This window comes from Lithobates pipiens, unplaced genomic scaffold, assembly GCF_037356315.1.
Source record: "Lithobates pipiens isolate NorthernLeopardFrog02 unplaced genomic scaffold, aLitPip1_a1.2 Scaffold_18, whole genome shotgun sequence".
In the NCBI taxonomy this organism is placed as follows: domain Eukaryota; kingdom Metazoa; phylum Chordata; class Amphibia; order Anura; family Ranidae; genus Lithobates; species Lithobates pipiens.
In genome coordinates this window covers 615,459,670-615,480,279 of record NW_027507758.1, presented here as the reverse complement: position 1 = coordinate 615,480,279, position 20,610 = coordinate 615,459,670, and the positions used below count along the sequence as shown (strand labels likewise).

Sequence of the window (20,610 nt, the reverse complement as noted above, 5' to 3'; positions counted from 1 at the left end):
CTTTCCCAGGCCTAGTGGGCGGAAAGAAGGTGGTGTTGGAATCCTCCTATCCCCTCAAAGCACTTTTCAGGTTCTTCATCCACCCCCCTCTCCGTCCCTCTCCTCATTTGAAGCTCACTGTATTTGTCTATTTTTTCCAGTTTCATTGAGAATTGCTGTGATCTATCGGCCCCCTGGACCGGTATCAAACTTCCTTGGCGACTTCTCTGCCTGGCTACCTTACTTTCTCTCTTCTGAAATTGCAACAATCATTCTTGGTGACTTCAACATCCCTGTTAATCTTAACACTCCCGCTACTTCTAAGCTGCTGAGCCTAACCTCCTCTTTTGACCTAAAACAATGGACAAACGCTTGTTGGCCACTCCCTTGACCTCATATTCTCCTACCTATGCACTCCACACACCCTCTCCAATATTCTTTTTCCTCTCTCTGATCACCACCTTATTAGTTTCACTCTCTCCTTGTCTGCCTCCTCCTTTCCTTCCAACTACCAAACTATTACCTGGATAAACCTTCACCATCTTAACCCTTCTCTTCTTTTTTCTGCTACAGATTGTCTCTACGACAAAACCTCATCCTTGTCCTGCCCCAACCTTGCCACTTCTATCTACAACAGTTCACTGGATGCCTTCGCCCCCCTCACTATGCACAGAACCAAGCCCCGACTGCTACAACCCTGGCAGACAGATAATACCAGAAGCCTCAAAAAACGTAGCTACGCTCTTGAGCATCTGTGGCGTAAGATTAAGTCACAGCAAGATTTCAGCCAATATAAATCTGCCTTCCAAAAATACCATTCCTGCCTCCATACTGCCAAACAGACCTACTTTATCACACCCTCTCATGCAGTCCCTATCAACACTTTTCTACCTTTACCACTCTACTTCGTCCACCATTACCTCCACCCACTAACTTACTCACTGCCCAGGAGATTGCAAATCGCTTCAAAAATAAGACTGAGACAATTCGTCTTGAGATCTCCGCTCTACAGATATCTCCCTCACTATACACTCCTTGTCTTCCTGCACAATCAATACTTCTCTCTTTTAACCCAGCTACTATAGAGGAAGTCACTAAATTTTCGGAAAAGATTCGGAATCAGTCCGATGCATACCACACACAGTCGGATTATCCGACGACACGGTCCGATAAGACGCATTCCGACGGATTCTCCGACCGTGTGTACGCGGCATAACAGATGTTTCTCAGGGCTGCAGTTCCTCTGAACTCCACAAGATGGTGATCTCACCTATTGAATGGAAGTTTATAGACAGCAAGTGTTGTCAGGTACAGACAGGAAGTTCCGGGTGAGAGGTGAGTATGTAGGAAGTAGAGAGGTTGCGACTAGTTCCCATCCAGCAGATTCACCTAGTAGTAGTGAATTCTGAGGATGGGATCTTGCTTGCTCAATGTGAACTGGCTAGATCCCACCCCACAGAATAAGACAGAGAGAGGAGGTATATAGACAGATATGCAGAGAGGGGGTATACAGAGGGGAGTATACAGACAGATATACAGAGAGAGGGGTATACAGAGAGGAGTATACAGACAGATATACAGAGAGGAGTATCCAGGCCGATATACAGAGAGAGGGTATACAGAGAGGAGTATACAGACAGATATACAGAGAGAGAGGGTATACAGACAGATATACAGAGAGGGGTATACAGACAGATATACATAGAAGAGTATACAGACAGATATACAGAGAGGGGTATACAGACAGATATACAGAGAGGAGTTTATAGATAGATATATAGAGAGGTGTATACAGACAGATATACAGAGAGGAGGTATACAGACAGATATACAGAGAGGGGTATACAGACAGATATATAGAGAGGAGTATACAGACAGATATACAGAGATGGGGGTATACCGACAGATATACAGAGATGGGGGTATACAGAGATGGGGGTATACAGACAGATATACAGAGATGGGGGTATACAGACAGATATACAGAGAGGAGGTATACAGACAGATATATAGAGAGGAGTATACAGACAGATATATAGAGAGGAGTATACAGACAGATATACAGAGAGGAGGTATACAGACAGATATATAGAGAGGAGTATACAGACAGATATATAGAGAGGAGTATACAGACAGATATATAGAGAGGAGGTATACAGACAGATATATAGAGAGGAGTATACAGACAGATATACAGAGAGGAGGTATACAGACAGATATATAGAGAGGAGTATACAGACAGATATATAGAGAGGAGGTATACAGACAGATATATAGAGAGGAGGTATACAGACAGATATATAGAGAGGAGTATACAGACAGATATACAGAGAGGAGGTATACAGACAGATATATAGAGAGGTGTATACAGACATATACAGAGAGGAGTTTATAGATAGATATATAGAGAGGGGTATACAGACAGATATACAGAGGGGGGTATACAGACAGATATACAGAGGGGGGTATACAGACAGATATATAGAGAGGAGTATACAGACAGATATACAGAGATGGGGGTATACAGACAGATATACAGAGAGGAGGTATACAGACAGATATACAGAGAGGGGTATACAGACAGATATATAGAGAGGAGTATACAGACAGATATACAGAGAGGAGGTATACAGACAGATATACAGAGAGGGGTATACAGACAGATATATAGAGAGGAGTATACAGACAGATATACAGAGATGGGGGTATACCGACAGATATACAGAGATGGGGGTATACAGACAGATATACAGAGATGGGGGTATACAGACAGATATACAGAGATGGGGGTATACAGACAGATATACAGAGAGGAGGTATACAGACATATATAGAGAGGAGTATACAGACAGATATACAGAGAGGAGGTATACAGACAGATATATAGAGAGGAGTATACAGACAGATATATAGAGAGGAGTATACAGACAGATATATAGAGAGGAGGTATACAGACAGATATATAGAGAGGAGTATACAGACAGATATACAGAGAGGAGGTATACAGACAGATATATAGAGAGGAGGTATACAGACAGATATATAGAGAGGAGTATACAGACAGATATACAGAGAGGAGGTATACAGACAGATATATAGAGAGGAGTAAACAGACAGATATACAGAGAGGAGGTATACAGACAGATATATAGAGAGGAGTATACAGACAGATATACAGAGAGGAGGTATACAGACAGATATATAGAGAGGAGTAAACAGACAGATATATAGAGAGGAGTAAACAGACAGATATACAGAGAGGAGGTATACAGACAGATATATAGAGAGGAGTATACAGACAGATATATAGAGAGGTGGTATACAGACAGATATATAGAGAGGAGTATACAGACAGATATACAGAGAGGAGGTATACAGACAGATATATAGAGAGGAGTATACAGACAGATATACAGAGAGGAGGTATACAGACAGATATATAGAGAGGAGTATACAGACAGATATATAGAGAGGAGTATACAGACAGATATATAGAGAGGGGTATACAGACAGATATATAGAGAGGAGGTATACAGACAGATATATAGAGAGGAGTATACAGACAGATATATAGAGAGGAGTATACAGACAGATATATAGAGAGGGGTATACAGACAGATATACAGAGAGGGGTATACAGACATATATAGAGAGGAGTATACAGACAGATATAGAGAGAGGAGTATACAGTCAGACATACAGAGAGGAGTGACAGTAATTTAGGGGCGCTCTAAAAGTGAAAAAATATATCAAACAATATCACTTAACCAAAATCGTTTGGAACGTGAGTTTTTCTTTCAAGGCGAGCAGCCCCAGTGCCGGATCAGGCACGCGACCACGTAAGGAGCCATTTGGCTGTCTGTTTTTACAATTTTTATTAAAATCAGTATTACGCTATGGATCCTTTTGTATTTTTTTATATATACCGCCTGAGTCTGTGAAGGGGGACGTATCATCCATTGTTATTTCCACCAGCATCCATATGAGCAGGCATTACCTGTACAGGCGCTGTTTGACTTACTTTTTAATTAAAGTGGTCAAACAAATCTGGTAAGCAGTTTGGACTTGTATCTTCACGAGTGGTGTATTGCTGTTTGCTTGGTGGAGGGAGTCGCAAGCCCTTTGGATCTGCTGCTTTACCACAATTTATAACATTTGTTTCTGCACTTGGATTATTCAAGAATTTTCCATTTAGAGACACGTCTATTGGGACTTTTTACGGGATTGGTTGTTCACTAGTCCTTATTGTATTTTATGTGTTTTCACTATGCTCTATTTGTATGGTGATTAGATCACGGTTCTATTACTTTGTATCAATGTCATTTTGGTTAAGTGATATTGTTTGATATATTTTTTCACTTTTAGTATATTTATTTAGAGCGCCCCTAAATTACTGTCACTATCTATTAAGGTGTTTTTTTCACTTTTATAGGGAGAAGCTTTTCTTTGTTTTTTTCTTTTTCTTATTTTTTACATGGCGCGGAATTTGCGCAGTTGAGGTTCAATTGCCTCTTTCACCATACAGAGTGGAGTATACAGACAGATATACAGAGAGGGGGTATACAGTCAGACATACAGAGAGGGGTATACAGTCAGACATACAGAGGAGTATACAGACATATATACAGAGAGGGGGTATACAGTCATACATACAGAGAGGGGTATACAGTCAGACATACAGAGGAGTATACAGACATATATACAGAGAGGGGGTATACAGTCATACATACAGAGAGGGGTATACAGTCAGACATACAGAGGAGTATACAGACATATATACAGAGAGGGGGTATACAGTCATACATACAGAGAGGGGTATACAGTCAGATATACAGAGAGGAGTATACAGTCAGACATACAGAGAGGAGTATACAGTCAGACATACAGAGAGGGGGTATACAGTCAGACATACAGAGAGGGGGTATACAGTCAGACATACAGAGAGGGGTATACAGTCAGATATACAGAGGAGTATACAGTCAGACATACAGAGAGGGGGTATACAGTCAGACATACAGAGAGGGGTATACAGTCAGATATACAGAGAGGAGTATACAGTCAGACATACAGAGAGGGGGTATACAGTCAGACATACAGAGAGGGGTATACAGTCAGATATACAGAGGAGTATACAGTCAGACATACAGAGAGGAGTATACAGTCAGACATACAGAGAGGGGGTATACAGTCAGACATACAGAGAGGGGGTATACAGTCAGACATACAGAGAGGGGTATACAGTCAGATATACAGAGGAGTATACAGTCAGACATACAGAGAGGGGGTATACAGTCAGACATACAGAGAGGGGTATACAGTCAGATATACAGAGAGGAGTATACAGTCAGACATACAGAGAGGGGGTATACAGTCAGACATACAGAGAGGGGTATACAGTCAGATATACAGAGGAGTATACAGTCAGACATACAGAGAGGGGGTATACAGTCAGACATACAGAGAGGGGTATACAGTCAGATATACAGAGAGGAGTATACAGTCAGACATACAGAGAGGAGTATACAGACAGATATACAGAGAGGGGGTATACAGTCAGACATACAGAGTGAAAGGCACAGAGAGGATATAATATAAAAGAAGATGGAGGGAGGGAGAGCTCTATAACGTGTGATCTTCTGTCATCCTCCTCTATACTGTAGCACATCCTATTCACTTCACCTTCCCGCCTCTATTTCCTGGTTCCTGGTCACATGTTTCCTGTGACATCACAGAGCAATCTACAGGATATGAACTAGCCACTACCTAGAAAAGTAGACGTTGCTGGAAGTGGCAGTAGAGGAGGTAATAAGATCTTATTTTCTATTTACACCCAGTAACCCTCCGTCCTCTTCCTCCATAGTCACTGTGACGTCTTTTATCTCCAGCAGATGATGATACACACATATATAGTGTGGAAACCTAGATTAACCCCTTCAGGGGCAGAACATTTCCCCCACTTACGGGGCCAGAACATTCTCTTCATGTTGGAGATGTGTCACCTTTCCCACCAATCACCTTCTCACCTCTTCAGTCTATACCAGTGATGGGGAACCTTGGCACCCAAGATGTTTTGGAACTACATTTCCCAGGATACTCATGCACTCTGCAGTGTAGTTGAGCAGCATGGGAAATGTAGTTCCAAAACATCTGGGGTGCCAAGGTTCTCCATCACTGGTCTATACTAACAGATAATGTGACTTTTATTAGTGACGGGGGATGGGGGATTATTTAGGGGGGATTGGAATATGTATGTCTTTATTTTATAAGATTCAAGTAGGAAGAAAGAAAATTTTTTAATTTGTAGTAAATGTCCTAAAAACTAATTTCCCATAATGATCTCAGTCTCAGATATTCATCCTAAACTGTGATCAGCAAAGTCTCCGGAGTACACGGAGATCACAGGAATACGATGTGTCCTGGCAAAGCCCAAAGACAACGTTCCTCTTTCAGTTTAGGAGAGGTGAGACGCACCCGGGAGAAATTATTCTATGTGTACAGAAACCTCACAGAGAGCCCCTCACCGCCTCTCCATCCTGGATAGAATAAAGAAGATTCTACAAGTCACCACTAAGGATGAGCTCCGGGGTGTTCGCATGCTCCACGTGCAGAGCCCACCAGGAAGACGGCACAGCGCTAATCACCGGCAGTGAGACATTGTCCCGATGCGTGGCTGCAGAGATCGGACAGTGTCTCACTGCCTATCCTGGCGGGCTCTGCACGTGGAGCATGCGAACACGCCTGAGCTCATCCTTAGTCACCACCAAGATCACAGAGCTGCTGACAGGAGAGGTGAGCGGTGCCGGGAATTTCTGGGACATTATCCAGTAACAGACAAGGGATGTGTCTGGATGGTGACTGTATCATTGTGTGTGTCAGGTTCCTATAAGGTGTCAGGATGTCACTGTCTATTTCTCCATGGAGGAGTGGGAGTATTTAGAAGGACACAAGGATCTCTACAAGGACGTCATGATGGACAATCAGCCGCCCCTCACATCACCGGGTAAGAGGAGACTTTATTGTAAAGGAGAGAGCAGTACGGAGGCTCCACCTAGATCCCCCATCATCTGATAAACACATAGAAACAATGTATTCAGTCAGTGTGTGTGTTTCCTACAGATGGATCCAGTAATGGGAACCCACCAGAGAGATGTCCCCGTCCTCTGTATTCCCGGGATTCCACACAGGTCAATATTAAAGTAGAGATAAAAGAGGAGGAGGGTGAGGCTGGTGTAAAAGAGGAGTCAAAGCTTCCAAAAGGGCACAATGATCTGTACCAGGACACCATGGTGGAGTCATCCAGCTACAGAAACCCACCAGAGAGATGTCCCCATCCTCTGTATTCCCAGGATTCCACACAGGAAGATCACACCATCCCCCACCATCATCAGGTAGATGAGGAACAATCACTGATAGTATCATTAGGATCTGTACATTATCTGCATTGTTACAAATGATGTCATTTTTATTATATATTCAGAGTGGAGACCTGAGTGACTCCAAAGCAGAAGTTAAAGAGGAGATAAAAGAGGAGGATGATGAGGCTGGTGTAAAAGAGGAGGATGATGAGGCTGGTGTAAAAGAGGATGATGAGGCTGGTGTAAAAGAGGAGTCAGAGTCTCTAAAAGGACACAAAGATCTGTACCAGGGCACCATGGTGGAGTCATCCAGCTACAGAAACCCACCAGAGAGATGTTCCCGTCCTCTGTATTCCCGGAATTCCACACAGGAAGGTCACACCATCCCTCACCATCATCAGGTATATAGTGACAATTATTGGTCATTATGATTTATAAAAAGCATCTTTGCTATAATGAATGTTTTATTTTATCTTTCAGAGTGGAAACCTCGAAAATGGTAGTATTGTTGTTAAAGAAGAGTATAAAGAGGAGGATGAGGAGTATGGAGTGATGGAGAAGTTTTCAGAAGGACACAAGGATACGATGAAGCCACCTAATGCCAGGAACCCACCAGAGAGATGTGCCCGTCCTCTGTATTCCCGGGATTCCACACAGGAAGGTCACACCATCCCTCGCCATTACAAGGTTGGTGGGATGGAGCATCTAGAACATGGACTTTTGGAGATGACGTGTGGATTTTTTAAATATGATGTCACAATACTAAATCCTATATTTTAATTATGTTATTTTCTATATTTTTCTTGGTTTAGGGTGAAGATCTGATAGATATAAAAGTTAAGGGTAAAGCGGAAGAAGAAGATACATATGTGAGGGATCATCATCAGTCTATGGAGGAGGATGGAATAACGGGGACACTTATAAAGGAAGACGCTGCTACAGAGATCAGCACAGGTGGGTCATTATCACGAAATACATTCCCCCACCCATACTGCTCACTGATTGGTCTAGAGTAGGGCAAGTATTGGGTGATATCAGCCTGTAATCCCCTGGTCACTTTCCTGAGCTGTTTCCCATCCTGTATTTCTCCCAGATAATCTTCCTTCTTTGTGCGCAGACACAATTTATGTATCTGGATTTATGTAGCTTCTGGGGTTCAGCAGCAGTATGTTGATTTTCATCATAGATCTTGTTCGATCTAGGCACCTGGGGTATGTGCCTTTGGTCTTCTTCCCAATCCCTGGTTCTAGTAAGATCTCTAGAACATTTCTCCCAGGGCTACTTGCTCTGTTGTCTGCTGGCTGTGCCGGGTGGAGGGATATGTCTGTATAGTCTCAGACCCAAGTCACTGAGTGCAGTCTCAGGAGATGGGAGGCAGCGGTGTGCGACCTCTGCAACTTGTCTCAGTTAAGTAAAAATCTAAGCTCCCACTGATTACTGAACACCAGTATTTATAGCCCTGACCGTTACACCATATCATTTATATAGCATATTACTGTATGTAGCCCTGACCCCTGCACTATATGCTCTGTGTTGTGCATTACATAGTTCTTACCCCTGCATTATACACTCTGTTGTACATTACATACTACTGAAACTTGCACCATATACTCTATGTTGTACATTACATTGTCCTCATACTATAAGGTCCTATACAATAATATTATACACTTAGTTGTACATTACATAGGCCTGACTTCTGATCTCTACCCTCTATCTACTGTTATATCCTCTATCTACTGCTATATATAAATATAATATGCATTACATTTTGTTACACCCATTTTCTACCAGCTGGACATTTTATATCTGATGATTTGATTGGAGCACAGACTTTTACATGTTGATAATAATGTGATAACATACTCAACTTTGGAACCTTAAACAGAAAGTGATAATGAGGGAGGAGTCAATAACCCAATGATGGGGGTCTTCAGGATCAGTCCAGTCTTCATCTTGGTTGTTCTCCCCCCATCCTCACTCTCTGACCTCTGGTGGGGCTCAGCCAATGGTGCCCTTTGGGTGTGCTCTCACTTGAAATATTGGACCTCTCAAATTACAGAAAGTCACATAAGCCGTATACAGGGGTTAATCCTCTGTCCTCTCTCAATGATTTCTCCAGGCACAGCTCTTAAGGAATGTTGTCACATCAGCTTCTCAATGGTTACTCCTCCTCCTCCACAGGTTTTGCAACAGACCTAGCACATACAACAAAGACACATCATCATGCTTTCCATAAAAAGACAGGTTTATTGCAATAAAACATTAAGAACACTTGCATTCACATAGGCAGAGAGCTCTCCTATTGAATTCCCACACACTGCTCTGTCTGTGATTAATACAGATCAATCCAAATTCCTCAAACTCCTGGGAAAGCCCCACCGTGATGATGTCACACTTGCTGCTCTGTTTTATGCATTATGACCTCATTAGAGAGAGCGGTATTTAGGAAGGTGCAGGTTGTCCTCCATCCATCAGCTCATGTCTAGTAATAATCTTTTTATTTCTATTTTAGTAGATGGACGGGAAATGAGGAAAACCTCAGAGGATTGTCTCACTTTGTCTCCAGACTGTAAAGTAGAAGATGAGGACATCACACAGTATAGTCCAGGAGAAAACCCGACTACCTCAAATGTCCATCCGGCACCACACAGTGTAGATGGACCATCGTATTCCTCTTATCCTGAGGAACCTCAGACTGTGAGGGACGGTGAGAAGCCGTATTCCTGTTCTGAGTGCGGGATATTTTTTTCAAAGAAGTCCAGTCTTTACAGACATCAGAGATCTCACACGGGGGAGAAGCCATTTTCTTGTCCTGAGTGCGCAAAAAGCTTTGCACAAAAAACAAATCTTGTCACACATCAAAAGTCTCACACGGGAGAAAAGCCGCATTCCTGTCCTGAGTGCGGGAAATGTTTTTCAAAGAAATCCCATCTCTACAGCCATCAGATGTTACACACAGGAGAGAAGCCGTATTCCTGTTCTGAGTGCGGGAAATGTTTTTCACATAAGGCCAGTCTTAACACACATCAGAGATCTCACTTGGGTGTGAAGCCGCATTCCTGTCCCGAGTGTGGGAAAAGTTATGTGAATAAACCAGACCTTGTCATACATCAGAGGTATCACACCGGGGAAAAACCGTATTCCTGTCCTGAGTGCGGGAAATGTTTTTCAGTTAAGTCACGTCTTTACAAACATCAGAAATTGCACACAGGTGAGAAGCCATTTTCCTGCCTTGAGTGCAGGAAATGTTTTGTACAAAATTCGGAACTTGTCGCACATCAGAGATCTCATACGGAGGAGAAGCCATTTTCTTGTTCTGAGTGTGGGAAATTGTTTTTCGACAAGTCCAATCTTTGCAGACACCAGAGACTGCACATTGCTGAGAAGCCGTATTCCTGTTCTGAGTGTGAGAAATGTTTTATCCAAAAATCAGAACTTGTCAGACATCAGAGGTCTCACACGGGGGAAAAGCCGTACTCCTGTCCTGAGTGCGGGAAATGTTTTTCACTTAAGTCTAATCTTTACGCACATCAGAGATCTCACACGGGGGAGAAGTCCCATTCCTGTTCTGATTGTGGGAAACGTTTTTTCGACAAGTCTAATCTTTGCAGACACCAGAGATTGCACATTGCTGAGAAGCCATATTCCTGTTCTGAGTGCGAGAAATGTTTTATACAAAAATCAGAACTTGTCAGACATCTGAGGTCTCACACGGGGGAAAAGCCGTACTCCTGCCCTGAGTGTGGGAAATCTTTTTCACTTAAGTCTAATCTTTACACACATCAGAGATCTCACACGGGGGAGAATTCACATTCCTGTTCCGATTGTGGGAAATGTTTTTTACAGAAATCAGAACTTGTCAGACATCAGCGGTCTCACACAGGAGAAAAGCCGTTTTCCTGTCCCAAGTGCGGGAAATGTTTTTCCCAGAAGTCCAGTCTTTACATACATCAGAGATATCACACAGGGGTGAAGCCGTATTCCTGTTCCGACTGTGGGAAATGTTTTTTACAAAAATCAGAACTTGTCAGACATCAGAGGTCTCACACAGGGGAAAAGCCGTTTTCCTGTCCCGAGTGCGGGAAATGTTTTCTTCAGAAATCCAGTCTTTCCATACATCAGAGATATCACACGGGGGAGAAGCCGTATTCCTGTTCCGATTGTGGGAAATGTTTTTTACAAAAATCAGAACTTGTCTCACATCAGAGATCTCACTCGGGGGAAAAGCCGCATTCCTGTCCCGTATGCGGAAAATGTTTTTCTCAGAAGTCCAATCTTTACAGACATCAGAGGTCTCACATGGGGGTGAAACCTTATTCTTGTCCTGAGTGCGGGAAATGTTTTTCAGACAAGTCCAGCCTTTCCAGACATCAGAGATCTCACGAGAGGAAGAAGCCACTTTCCTGTCCCGAGTGAAGGAATTGTTCCTCACTGAAGTCCTGTCTTCCTGTACATCAGGGATCCCACACAACCCTCGAGGTGTATTAGTGCCTTGAGTGCGGGAAATGTCTTCTATATGAATGTTGCTGGACATCACAGCTCTCATGTGGGGAAGAAGCACACCCTGATATACACCTCAGATATACTCCATGGCCGATCTTCATCATGTAAGAAACAGTTTATAAGGAGATCAGAGATCACCAAAGACATGGATGAAGTGTTGTACCGTGTTGATCAGTAATAGCAGTAGAAAAATTTAAAATGGAGTCATTACCTTTTGTTGGCTGAGTACATTTTGTGGTGTAAGCTTCCACAAACAAAATTCTATGCAATTTTTTTATGAATAGACTCCTAATTGTCAGGAGAAATGTATTTAACCATTTCAATACCGGACACTTTCACCCCCTTCCTGCCCAGGCCAGCTTTCAGCGCTGTTGCATTTTGAATGACAATTGTGCGGTCACGCAATGCTGTTTACAAATGCAATTTTTATAATTTTTTTGAGACAGATAGAGCTTTCTTTAAGTGAAATTTAATCATCTGTGTTTTTTTTTTTTTTTTTGCTAAACAAATAAAAAAAGAATAAACATTTTGGAAAAAAAAACAACAACCTTAGTTTCTGTTATAAAATTTAGCAAAAGAGTAATTTTTCTTCTTCACTGATTTGCACTGGAGAGGCTGCACTGATGAAGAGGCACTGACAAGGCCACACTGATAGGTGGCACTGATGAGCATTGATTATCCGTGATTATCACCCTGATTATCCGTGTACATGTGCCCTGTCAGCCTTGCCAGTTATCACCAGTTATCTGTGTACATGTGCCCTGTCAGCCTTACCAGTTATCTGTGTACATATGCCCTGTCAGCCTTGCCAGTTATCACCAGTTATCTGTGTACATGTGCCCTGTCAGCCTTACCAGTTATCTGTGTACATATGCCCTGTCAGCCTTGCCAGTTATCACCAGTTATCTGTGTACATGTGCCCTGTCAGCCTTACCAGTTATCTGTGTACATGTGCCCTGTCAGCCTTGCCAGTTATCACCAGTTATCCATGTACCTGTGCCCTGTCAGCCTTGCCAGTTATCACCAGTTATCTGTGTACATGTGCCCTGTCAGCCTTACCAGTTATCTGTGTACATATGCCCTGTCAGCCTTGCCAGTTATCACCAGTTATCTGTGTACATGTGCCCTGTCAGCCTTACCAGTTATCTGTGTACATGTGCCCTGTCAGCCTTGCCAGTTATCACCAGTTATCCATGTACCTGTGCCCTGTCAGCCTTGCCAGTTATCACCAGTTATCTGTGTACATGTGCCCTGTCAGCCTTACCAGTTATCTGTGTACATGTGCCCTGTCAGCCTTGCCAGTTTCTCACCAGTTATCCGTGTACATGTGCCCTGTCAGCCTTGCCAGTTATCACCAGTTATCCGTGTACATGTGCCCTGTCAGCCTTGCCAGTTATCACCAGTTATTCCTGTACATGTGCCCTGTCAGCCTTGCCAGTTATCAGTGTACATGTTCCCTGTCAGCCTTGCCAGTTATCACCAGTTATTCCTGTACATGTGCCCTGTCAGCCTTGCCAGTTATCACCAGTTATCAGTGTACATGTGCCCTGTCAGCCTTGCCAGTTATCACCAGTTATCCATGTACATGTGCCCTGTCAGCCTTGCCAGTTATCACCAGTTATCCGTGTACATGTGCCTTGTCAGCCTTGCCAGTTTTTCACCAGTTACCCGTGTACATGTGCCCTGTCAGCCTTGCCAGTTATCAGCTCTCCTTTCCTCACACAGTGACAGCGAGTGAGGAAAGGACTGCTGGTAACCGGCAAGTTTGTTTACATGTTACTGGACACAGCTGATCACAAGGAAAAGGGCAACTGCGATCGGCCCTTTACCTTGTTCTTATTCTTAGTGAGATGTTTAAAGCTTGGATTATTTTTTCATAACCTAACCCTGCTTTCTCCTCAACTTTATCCTTGACCTGTCTGGTGTGTTCCTTGTCCTTCATGATGTTGTTTGTTCATTAAGGTTCTCTAACAAACCCCTGAGGGCTTCACAGAACAGCTGCATTTATACTGAGATTAATTTACACACAGGTGGACTCTATTTACTAATTGGGTGACTTCTGAAGGCAATTGGTTCCACTATATTTTAGTTAGGGGTATCAGAGTAAAGGGGGCTGAATACAAATGCACCCCCACACTTTTCACATATTTATTTGTAAAACATTTTGAAAACGATTTATCGTTTTCCTTCCACTTCGCAATTATGTGTCACTTTGTGTTAGTCTAGACCAGTGATGGTGAACCTTGGCACCCCAGATGTTTTGGAACTACATTTCCCATGATGCTCATGCACTCTGCGGTGTAGTGGAGCATCATGGGAAATGTAGTTCCAAAACATCTGGAGTGCCAAGGTTCACCATCACTGGTCTAGAACATAAAATCCCAATAAGATACATTTACATTTTTGGTTGTAACATGACAAAAAGTGGAAAGTTACAAGGGGTATTAATACTTTTTCAAGGCACTGTATGTTTTTATTTCTTGTTTTTTTTTTTTTTTTTTTTTAGATATTTTATAAAGATATTTTTTTTGGGGTTTGAAGACAAACCAACATACAAGAAAAATAAAATGTTGGTTGTTCATTGGTGTACATCAACAGGAAGTACACTCTTTCAGTCAATAAACAAAATGGCAATGCACCTATCACATGAATCGATCATATTATCAGTGTGAACTTCATAGATCAACAGTGGAGATCAGCACATTGAAGTACGTGGCGCGACCAAGAATTAACATTACGATGTATATACTCTGAGGTAAGGGTCAGAGGACTAGCTATCCATCTACCCCAGATTTTGTGGAATGTCTTATTCCGTTTCCGGAGTTTAAATGTACGTTTTATATAGTGGTATAGAATCATTAACCACTTCGCATCCAGCCCAATTCTGACATTTCTCTCCTACATGTAAAATTCATCATTTTTTTGCTAGAAAATTACATAGAACCCCCAAACATTATATATGTTTTTTTTTAGCAAAGACCATAGAGAATATAATGGAAGTTGTTGCAACTTTTTATCTCGCATGGTATTTGCGCAGCAATTTTTCGAATATGTTTTTTTCAGAAAAAAAAAAACAGTTTCATGCTTAAAAAAAAAAAACCAGTAAAGTTAGCCCAATTTTTTTGCATAATGTGATAGATGAAGATACGCCGAGTAAATAGATACCCAACATGTCACGCTTCAAAATTGCACGCGCTCGTGGAATGGCGCCAAACTTTGGTATTTAAAAATCCCCATAGGCGACGCTTTAAATTTTTTTTACTGGTTACACGTTTTGTATTATAGAGGAGGTCTAGGGCTAGAATTATTGCTCTCGCTCTAACGTTCGCGGTGATACCTCACATGTGTGGTTTGCACACCGCTTTCATATGTGGGCGGGACTTATGTATGCGTTTGCTTCTGCGTACGAGCTTACGGGGACAGGGGCGCTTTAATTTATTTAATTTTTTTATTGTTAATTTTACTTTTATTTTTTTCGTTTGACAGTTAAAAAAAAAAATGTGATTACTTTTATTCCTATTACAAGGAATGTAAACATCCCTAGTAATAGGAATATGGCATGATCGGACCTATTTACAGTGAGATATGGAGTCAGTAAGACCCCATATCTCACCTCTAGGCTGGGAAGACTAAAATAAAAAAAAATAAAAAAACGATCACGGTTTCCTAGCCAAATCGGCGCCGTTATTATGAATGCAGAGGCCGGGCGTGACGTCATAACATAGCGCCCGGCCTCCGAACGATCCTAGAGACTCCGGGGCCCATCTGGTCCGCCGGAAATCTCGATGGTATCCACCGGGGGCCGGCGGATCCTGTGACCGACTCACCGATGGAAGCGGTGAGTCGGTAGAAGCACCAGAGGGCAGCGAGAGGGGGGCGTCCCCTCCCGCCGCCTGTAAGAACGATCAAGCGGCGGAACAGCCGCTGTGATCATTCTTATGGTGCAGGGACTCGCTGGCTAAAAAATGCCGATATCTGAAAGATGTCTATAGCCTCAGGCATCATTCAGATATACCACCGGAAAGTCAAGGACGTCCCTGGACATACCTTGGGCAGGAAGTGGTTAATTAACTTTAACCAGAGGGATTCCATGTTCCCTTCCATGACAGCATGGAAAAGCAGAAAAGTAACAGCGCTCTCTGCAGGGACAACTCAATCCATACACCAGGTTCACTCACAGGTGCCAAGGATCAATGTGTCCCAACACACTCCAATGGAACAATAGTAAGAAGAGCCGGAAACGCTCTAATCCTTGAAGTGTCGTTTATTGGTACATCAGAGTGACAATAAAACAATAAAGCTGACACGTTTCGTCAAAAGCCTTAGTCGTAGCTGACAGCTACGACTAAGGCTTTTGCCGAAACGCGTCAGCTTTATTGTTTTATTGTCACTCTGATGTACCAATAAATGACACTTCAAGGATTACAACGCTGCCGACTCTTCTTACTACCCTTCCATGACAGCAAGATCGTTTTTATAACACAATAATACAAAAATACAGAACCGAGAAGCACACAAAGGTGCAAGCGCAACAGAATACATACAGGTACTGTTTGATCACTTTGAGCCATATTGCTGATTACCGCATGTCTCGGCAGAAGGAAGGGGAAAGTGTTACTACTTTTTATTAATTGATTACAGTTATTCTTGTCCCATTTAGTATATCACCATGCCATGTTCACTTGTGAAGTCGATTCTATGCGGACTAGTCAATTAGTTTGAGGTTTTTTACCTCACCACCCTCTTGCACAGCTCCTTAAAATGATGTTATCTGACAAAGTACTTCCCATCCATGAGTTAATGGAAATGGTAAAGAAACAGGAAGCTGACATTCAATTTAGTACTCCTAATGCCGCGTACACACGATCAAATTGTCCGGCGTACTTAGTCTGGCAAACAATCCGGCGGATAGTCCGGCGGACTTTCTACCGAACGGACTTGGCCACACACGGACACACAGAAAGTCCGGCGTTTGCTAGCGTGATGACGTACAGCACGTACGACGGGACTAGAAAAAGGAAGTTCAATAGCCAGTAGCCAATAGCTTCTTTTTTGTACTTGCTTCTGAGCATGCGTCATTCTTAGTCCGCCGGACTAGCATACTGACGAACGTATTGTCCGCTGAAACCCAAGTCCAGAAAGATTGGACTGCAAAAATACTTTCTAAGTCCGCCGGACTTTACGCTGAGAAAGTCCGCTGAAGTCCACACACGATTGAATTGTCCGGGGAAATGCGTTTCGGCGGGCTAAGTACGCCGGACAATTTGATCGTGTGTACGCGGCATTAGAAAATAAAAGCTGTCTCAAAAGAGGATTACCCCTCTGATTGAACCCAAAGAGAGAAACCAGAGCTCTACCAGACCCAGCTTTCAAGTAAATGACCAGCTGTATCACCAAAGGAGAGGGACCCCTCAAATGTGTTTCAGTTGTGGTCAGATGGGTCATTCAGCTAGAATATGTCAGGAGGACATTGGGGATAACCTGTACAAAAGCAGAAACAAGGAAGGAGACATTTCAAACCAAAACCAAGAAGACATATTATAAGGCTAAGCCCTTGTACACACGGTCGGACATTCCGACAACAAAATCCGTCGGATATTTTTAGATAGATTTTGTCCGAAACTGGTGTTGCATACACAGTTGTCGGAAAATCCGATCGTTCAGAACGTGATGACGTTCATTCGCTACGACGGGACTACGTTCAGGCTAGTAGCCAATAGCTTTGGTCTAGGAATTTGATCTGAGCGTGCGTGGCACTTTGTCCGATCGGAATTCTCTACAAACGATCGGACAAGGTCTGATCGGATCATGTTGTCGAAAAATTTTATAGCCAAGCTCTCCAAACTTTGTCCGTCGGATATTACGACGGAAACAGTCCGATGTAGCCCACACACTGTCGGATTATCCGACAACACAGTCCGATCGGACATTTTCCATTGGATTTTCCAACCGTGTGTACAAGGGCTTAGTCTCTTGTTACAGTTACTGTCAATGGACATGCCACTCAAACTTTATTTGACACTGGGTCCCAAGTTACTCTTATTTATTGTTCAATCTACCAGAAGTATCTAAGCAGCATACCTCTTCAGTCTACTGGACAGATGGAGTTACGGGGGCAAAACTGTGATTCATACCCCGTCAATGGAAGTTTACAAGTGATTGTAAGCTCTTCTGAGCAGGGCCCTCTTAATCCTCTTGTATTTTATTGTATTATACTGTATTGCCTCCCTCTTATATTCTAAAGTGATGCGTAAACTGTTGGCAATATATACATCCTTATGTGCAATGTTCCTATTATAAATAATTGAAACATGTGGCGCTACATCCTGTATAATAATAATTGTGATGGTACCTGAGTTAGAGAACAAGAGTATTCCCCCTATGGAGATCACATCTCTGGTCTGCCCTGACGCAGATGATGCCCGAGCAGCCCCAGGAATACTAGGCACTAATTGCAGAGCAATACATAGTGCTTTCCAGAAATCTCTTGAAGGAAATTGGGCTATATCATCTAAATCGGATAACCTACCATCTGATATTAAAGAGTTCTGTTAGGCCCTTTCCATTGGCCACAGCCATGGAGTGGTATATCACATTGGAGAACACCCAGTGTAAATTCCGGCAGGGGCAGAGAGAGTGCTAAGGGTACCCTCTAGTATTGCCCCAGATCTGCTTGGAGATGGGAGTTATGTATTGATGGAAACTCCCAAAAAAATGATTGATCAAGGAGGGTGGATGGTGATGAATGGGTTAAAACAGGGAAAATCCACACTTGATTAAATTAGAAGTGAAGTGAAAATTCACGGACTCACCCCTATTGAGAGGCGGGGGAACCCAGAGTTCAGTAACAGGCTAAGATGGAGGGGAGGACTTGGATATACAGTAGAAATATACCAAGAGAGAGTAACTCCAAAGGGAAACACACAGCAGTGTAATAGACACAGAAACAGAAAATATTTGTTAATGGAATTTCCACAAAAAGGCAATATTCACCACACCACAGTAAGAACCATTAATGACGTTATCAATAGTGTTAAAAACAAAGAAAAAAAATAAATGGATGGAGAAAGGATTGGAGAACTAGGGTGGCACTGTCTACGGTTGTAACTGTGAGAAACTGTTTCCCTCATTCTGTTGTAATTAATCCTAGTCAAGATGTTGCCCACTGTTACCCAGTGCTCCGCGTGAACCCCTATGCTGAAGTGTGTAGAGTTTAGGTCAGGAATGCAGCTCCTAACCTCAAATTTGATTTGAGTGATCCAACCCCACTAGAAGCTTGGAGCCAGAAGCTGACAAAGAAAATGTTGGATTTGCCAGACGTGTTGGAAGCGAGGTATGGTCACAAGCCAGAGTAAGTAACAGGGGTCCCGGAACAAGCAGAATCAAAAAGCCAGGTAAGAATGCAGACATAAATACCGGATCAGGTCACAGGCAGAAGGAGGTGACGACCACTCACGCGCATAAGCATGCTAATGCACATACATACAAGCACATGTAGATGCTCAGATTGTCCAGATTCTGTTCACAGTTCTGTGGACCGTTGTGCGTGCATGCACATTTCTTTGAGCACTAGCATGAGTTCGGTTTTCCTGACAATTGGTGACCAATGGGAGAGGCACCCCTTATATTAGTGATCAGTGTAGTGGTCCCTTACATTGGTGACCAATGGGTGGAGGACCCCCTTATATCAGTGGTCAGTGGGAGAAGGACATTTTTCATAATCAGTGGGAAGACTGCCCCCCTCAAAAATCACTGATACCAGTTGTTACCGAGAGTCATAAATAGTTCATTGTTCAAGGAACCCATATAAACCCTTGGAGGAACCCTAGCTTAGAAAGGCTGGAGTAGGCAGTAATATATTTATATTCGCCTTGGTGGGAATGGATATGACCCATCAATAATAACAGATACCGGAGTGCGGTATGTACCCAAAGGCAGCCTCGCCCTCTACACCGCGGAAGGTTATGAAGCTATTCGGCTAGTCTGCGAGAAATGTTCCAGCCTTGCTACTGGTGTACGGCCCTGCATCATCTGCGGACACTGCGAGGAACCCCTACTTGAGGTAGTCTCGCCAACGCCCCCCCCCCCCCGGGCATTAGAGGTGGACTGGGACAAGAACATTGGCATCTCCGTTCGGGGAACCACCAAATATTCCGCTGCCATCACCCGGCCTACCAGAGACGCTGCTCCTCTGACCCTTGTGGCTGTTCCAAGGCCAGGTACTCCAGTCATATCATGGGGTTCGTGATCGGGCACAACTGTGCTCATTGATGACCGAACCTCCTAGGGAGAAGACACCAGAAACTGGTCAACCTAATTTGGGTGAAAGTAGTGTGCCTGTGGAGACTGTAAAGCCTGTGGCCAGTAAGGGTGGGTAGTTTGATATACCCAGGGATGCCAGTTCAAAGCGCAACCTGCTCCCAGCCAAAGAGTGCTCTACCATATCTGATTAAGACATTCCGTCTGACCGGATTTATGAACTGTTTTCAGACACCATGTCCTGGCTTGAAAAGTGGACTGATAGTGATGAGGAGCAACCTTGTGAGGTGGTGGAGGATGAGATCCTCACTGTTAAGTCCACCAGTGTCAAAATTGAACTGTCTGCTGATGTGGTACCACACTTGTGCCTTGCAAACTCGTTTGAGGAAGAGCAGTGGGCAAACTGGGCCCAAATTCCTAAGACTGCTAAGTCTCAGCCATTCCTCTCGGTCAGACTACCTTGTAAGCCTGAATCCCTTGCTGGGCATCGGGTTTAAAGTACAGCAGCAGA

The 20,610-nt window shown here is 43.2% G+C and overlaps 1 protein-coding gene across 1 annotated transcript in view; it reads left to right on the top strand.

Annotated features, from left to right (window-relative positions):
- LOC143986837 (uncharacterized) overlaps positions 1-20,610 on the top strand; it is a 548,778-nt gene that overhangs the window by 423,730 nt on the left and 104,438 nt on the right. The window contains 2 exon segments of the mRNA XM_077485246.1: positions 7,096-7,367; positions 7,457-7,735. Coding sequence (XP_077341372.1) covers positions 7,096-7,367; positions 7,457-7,735 — 551 coding nt within the window.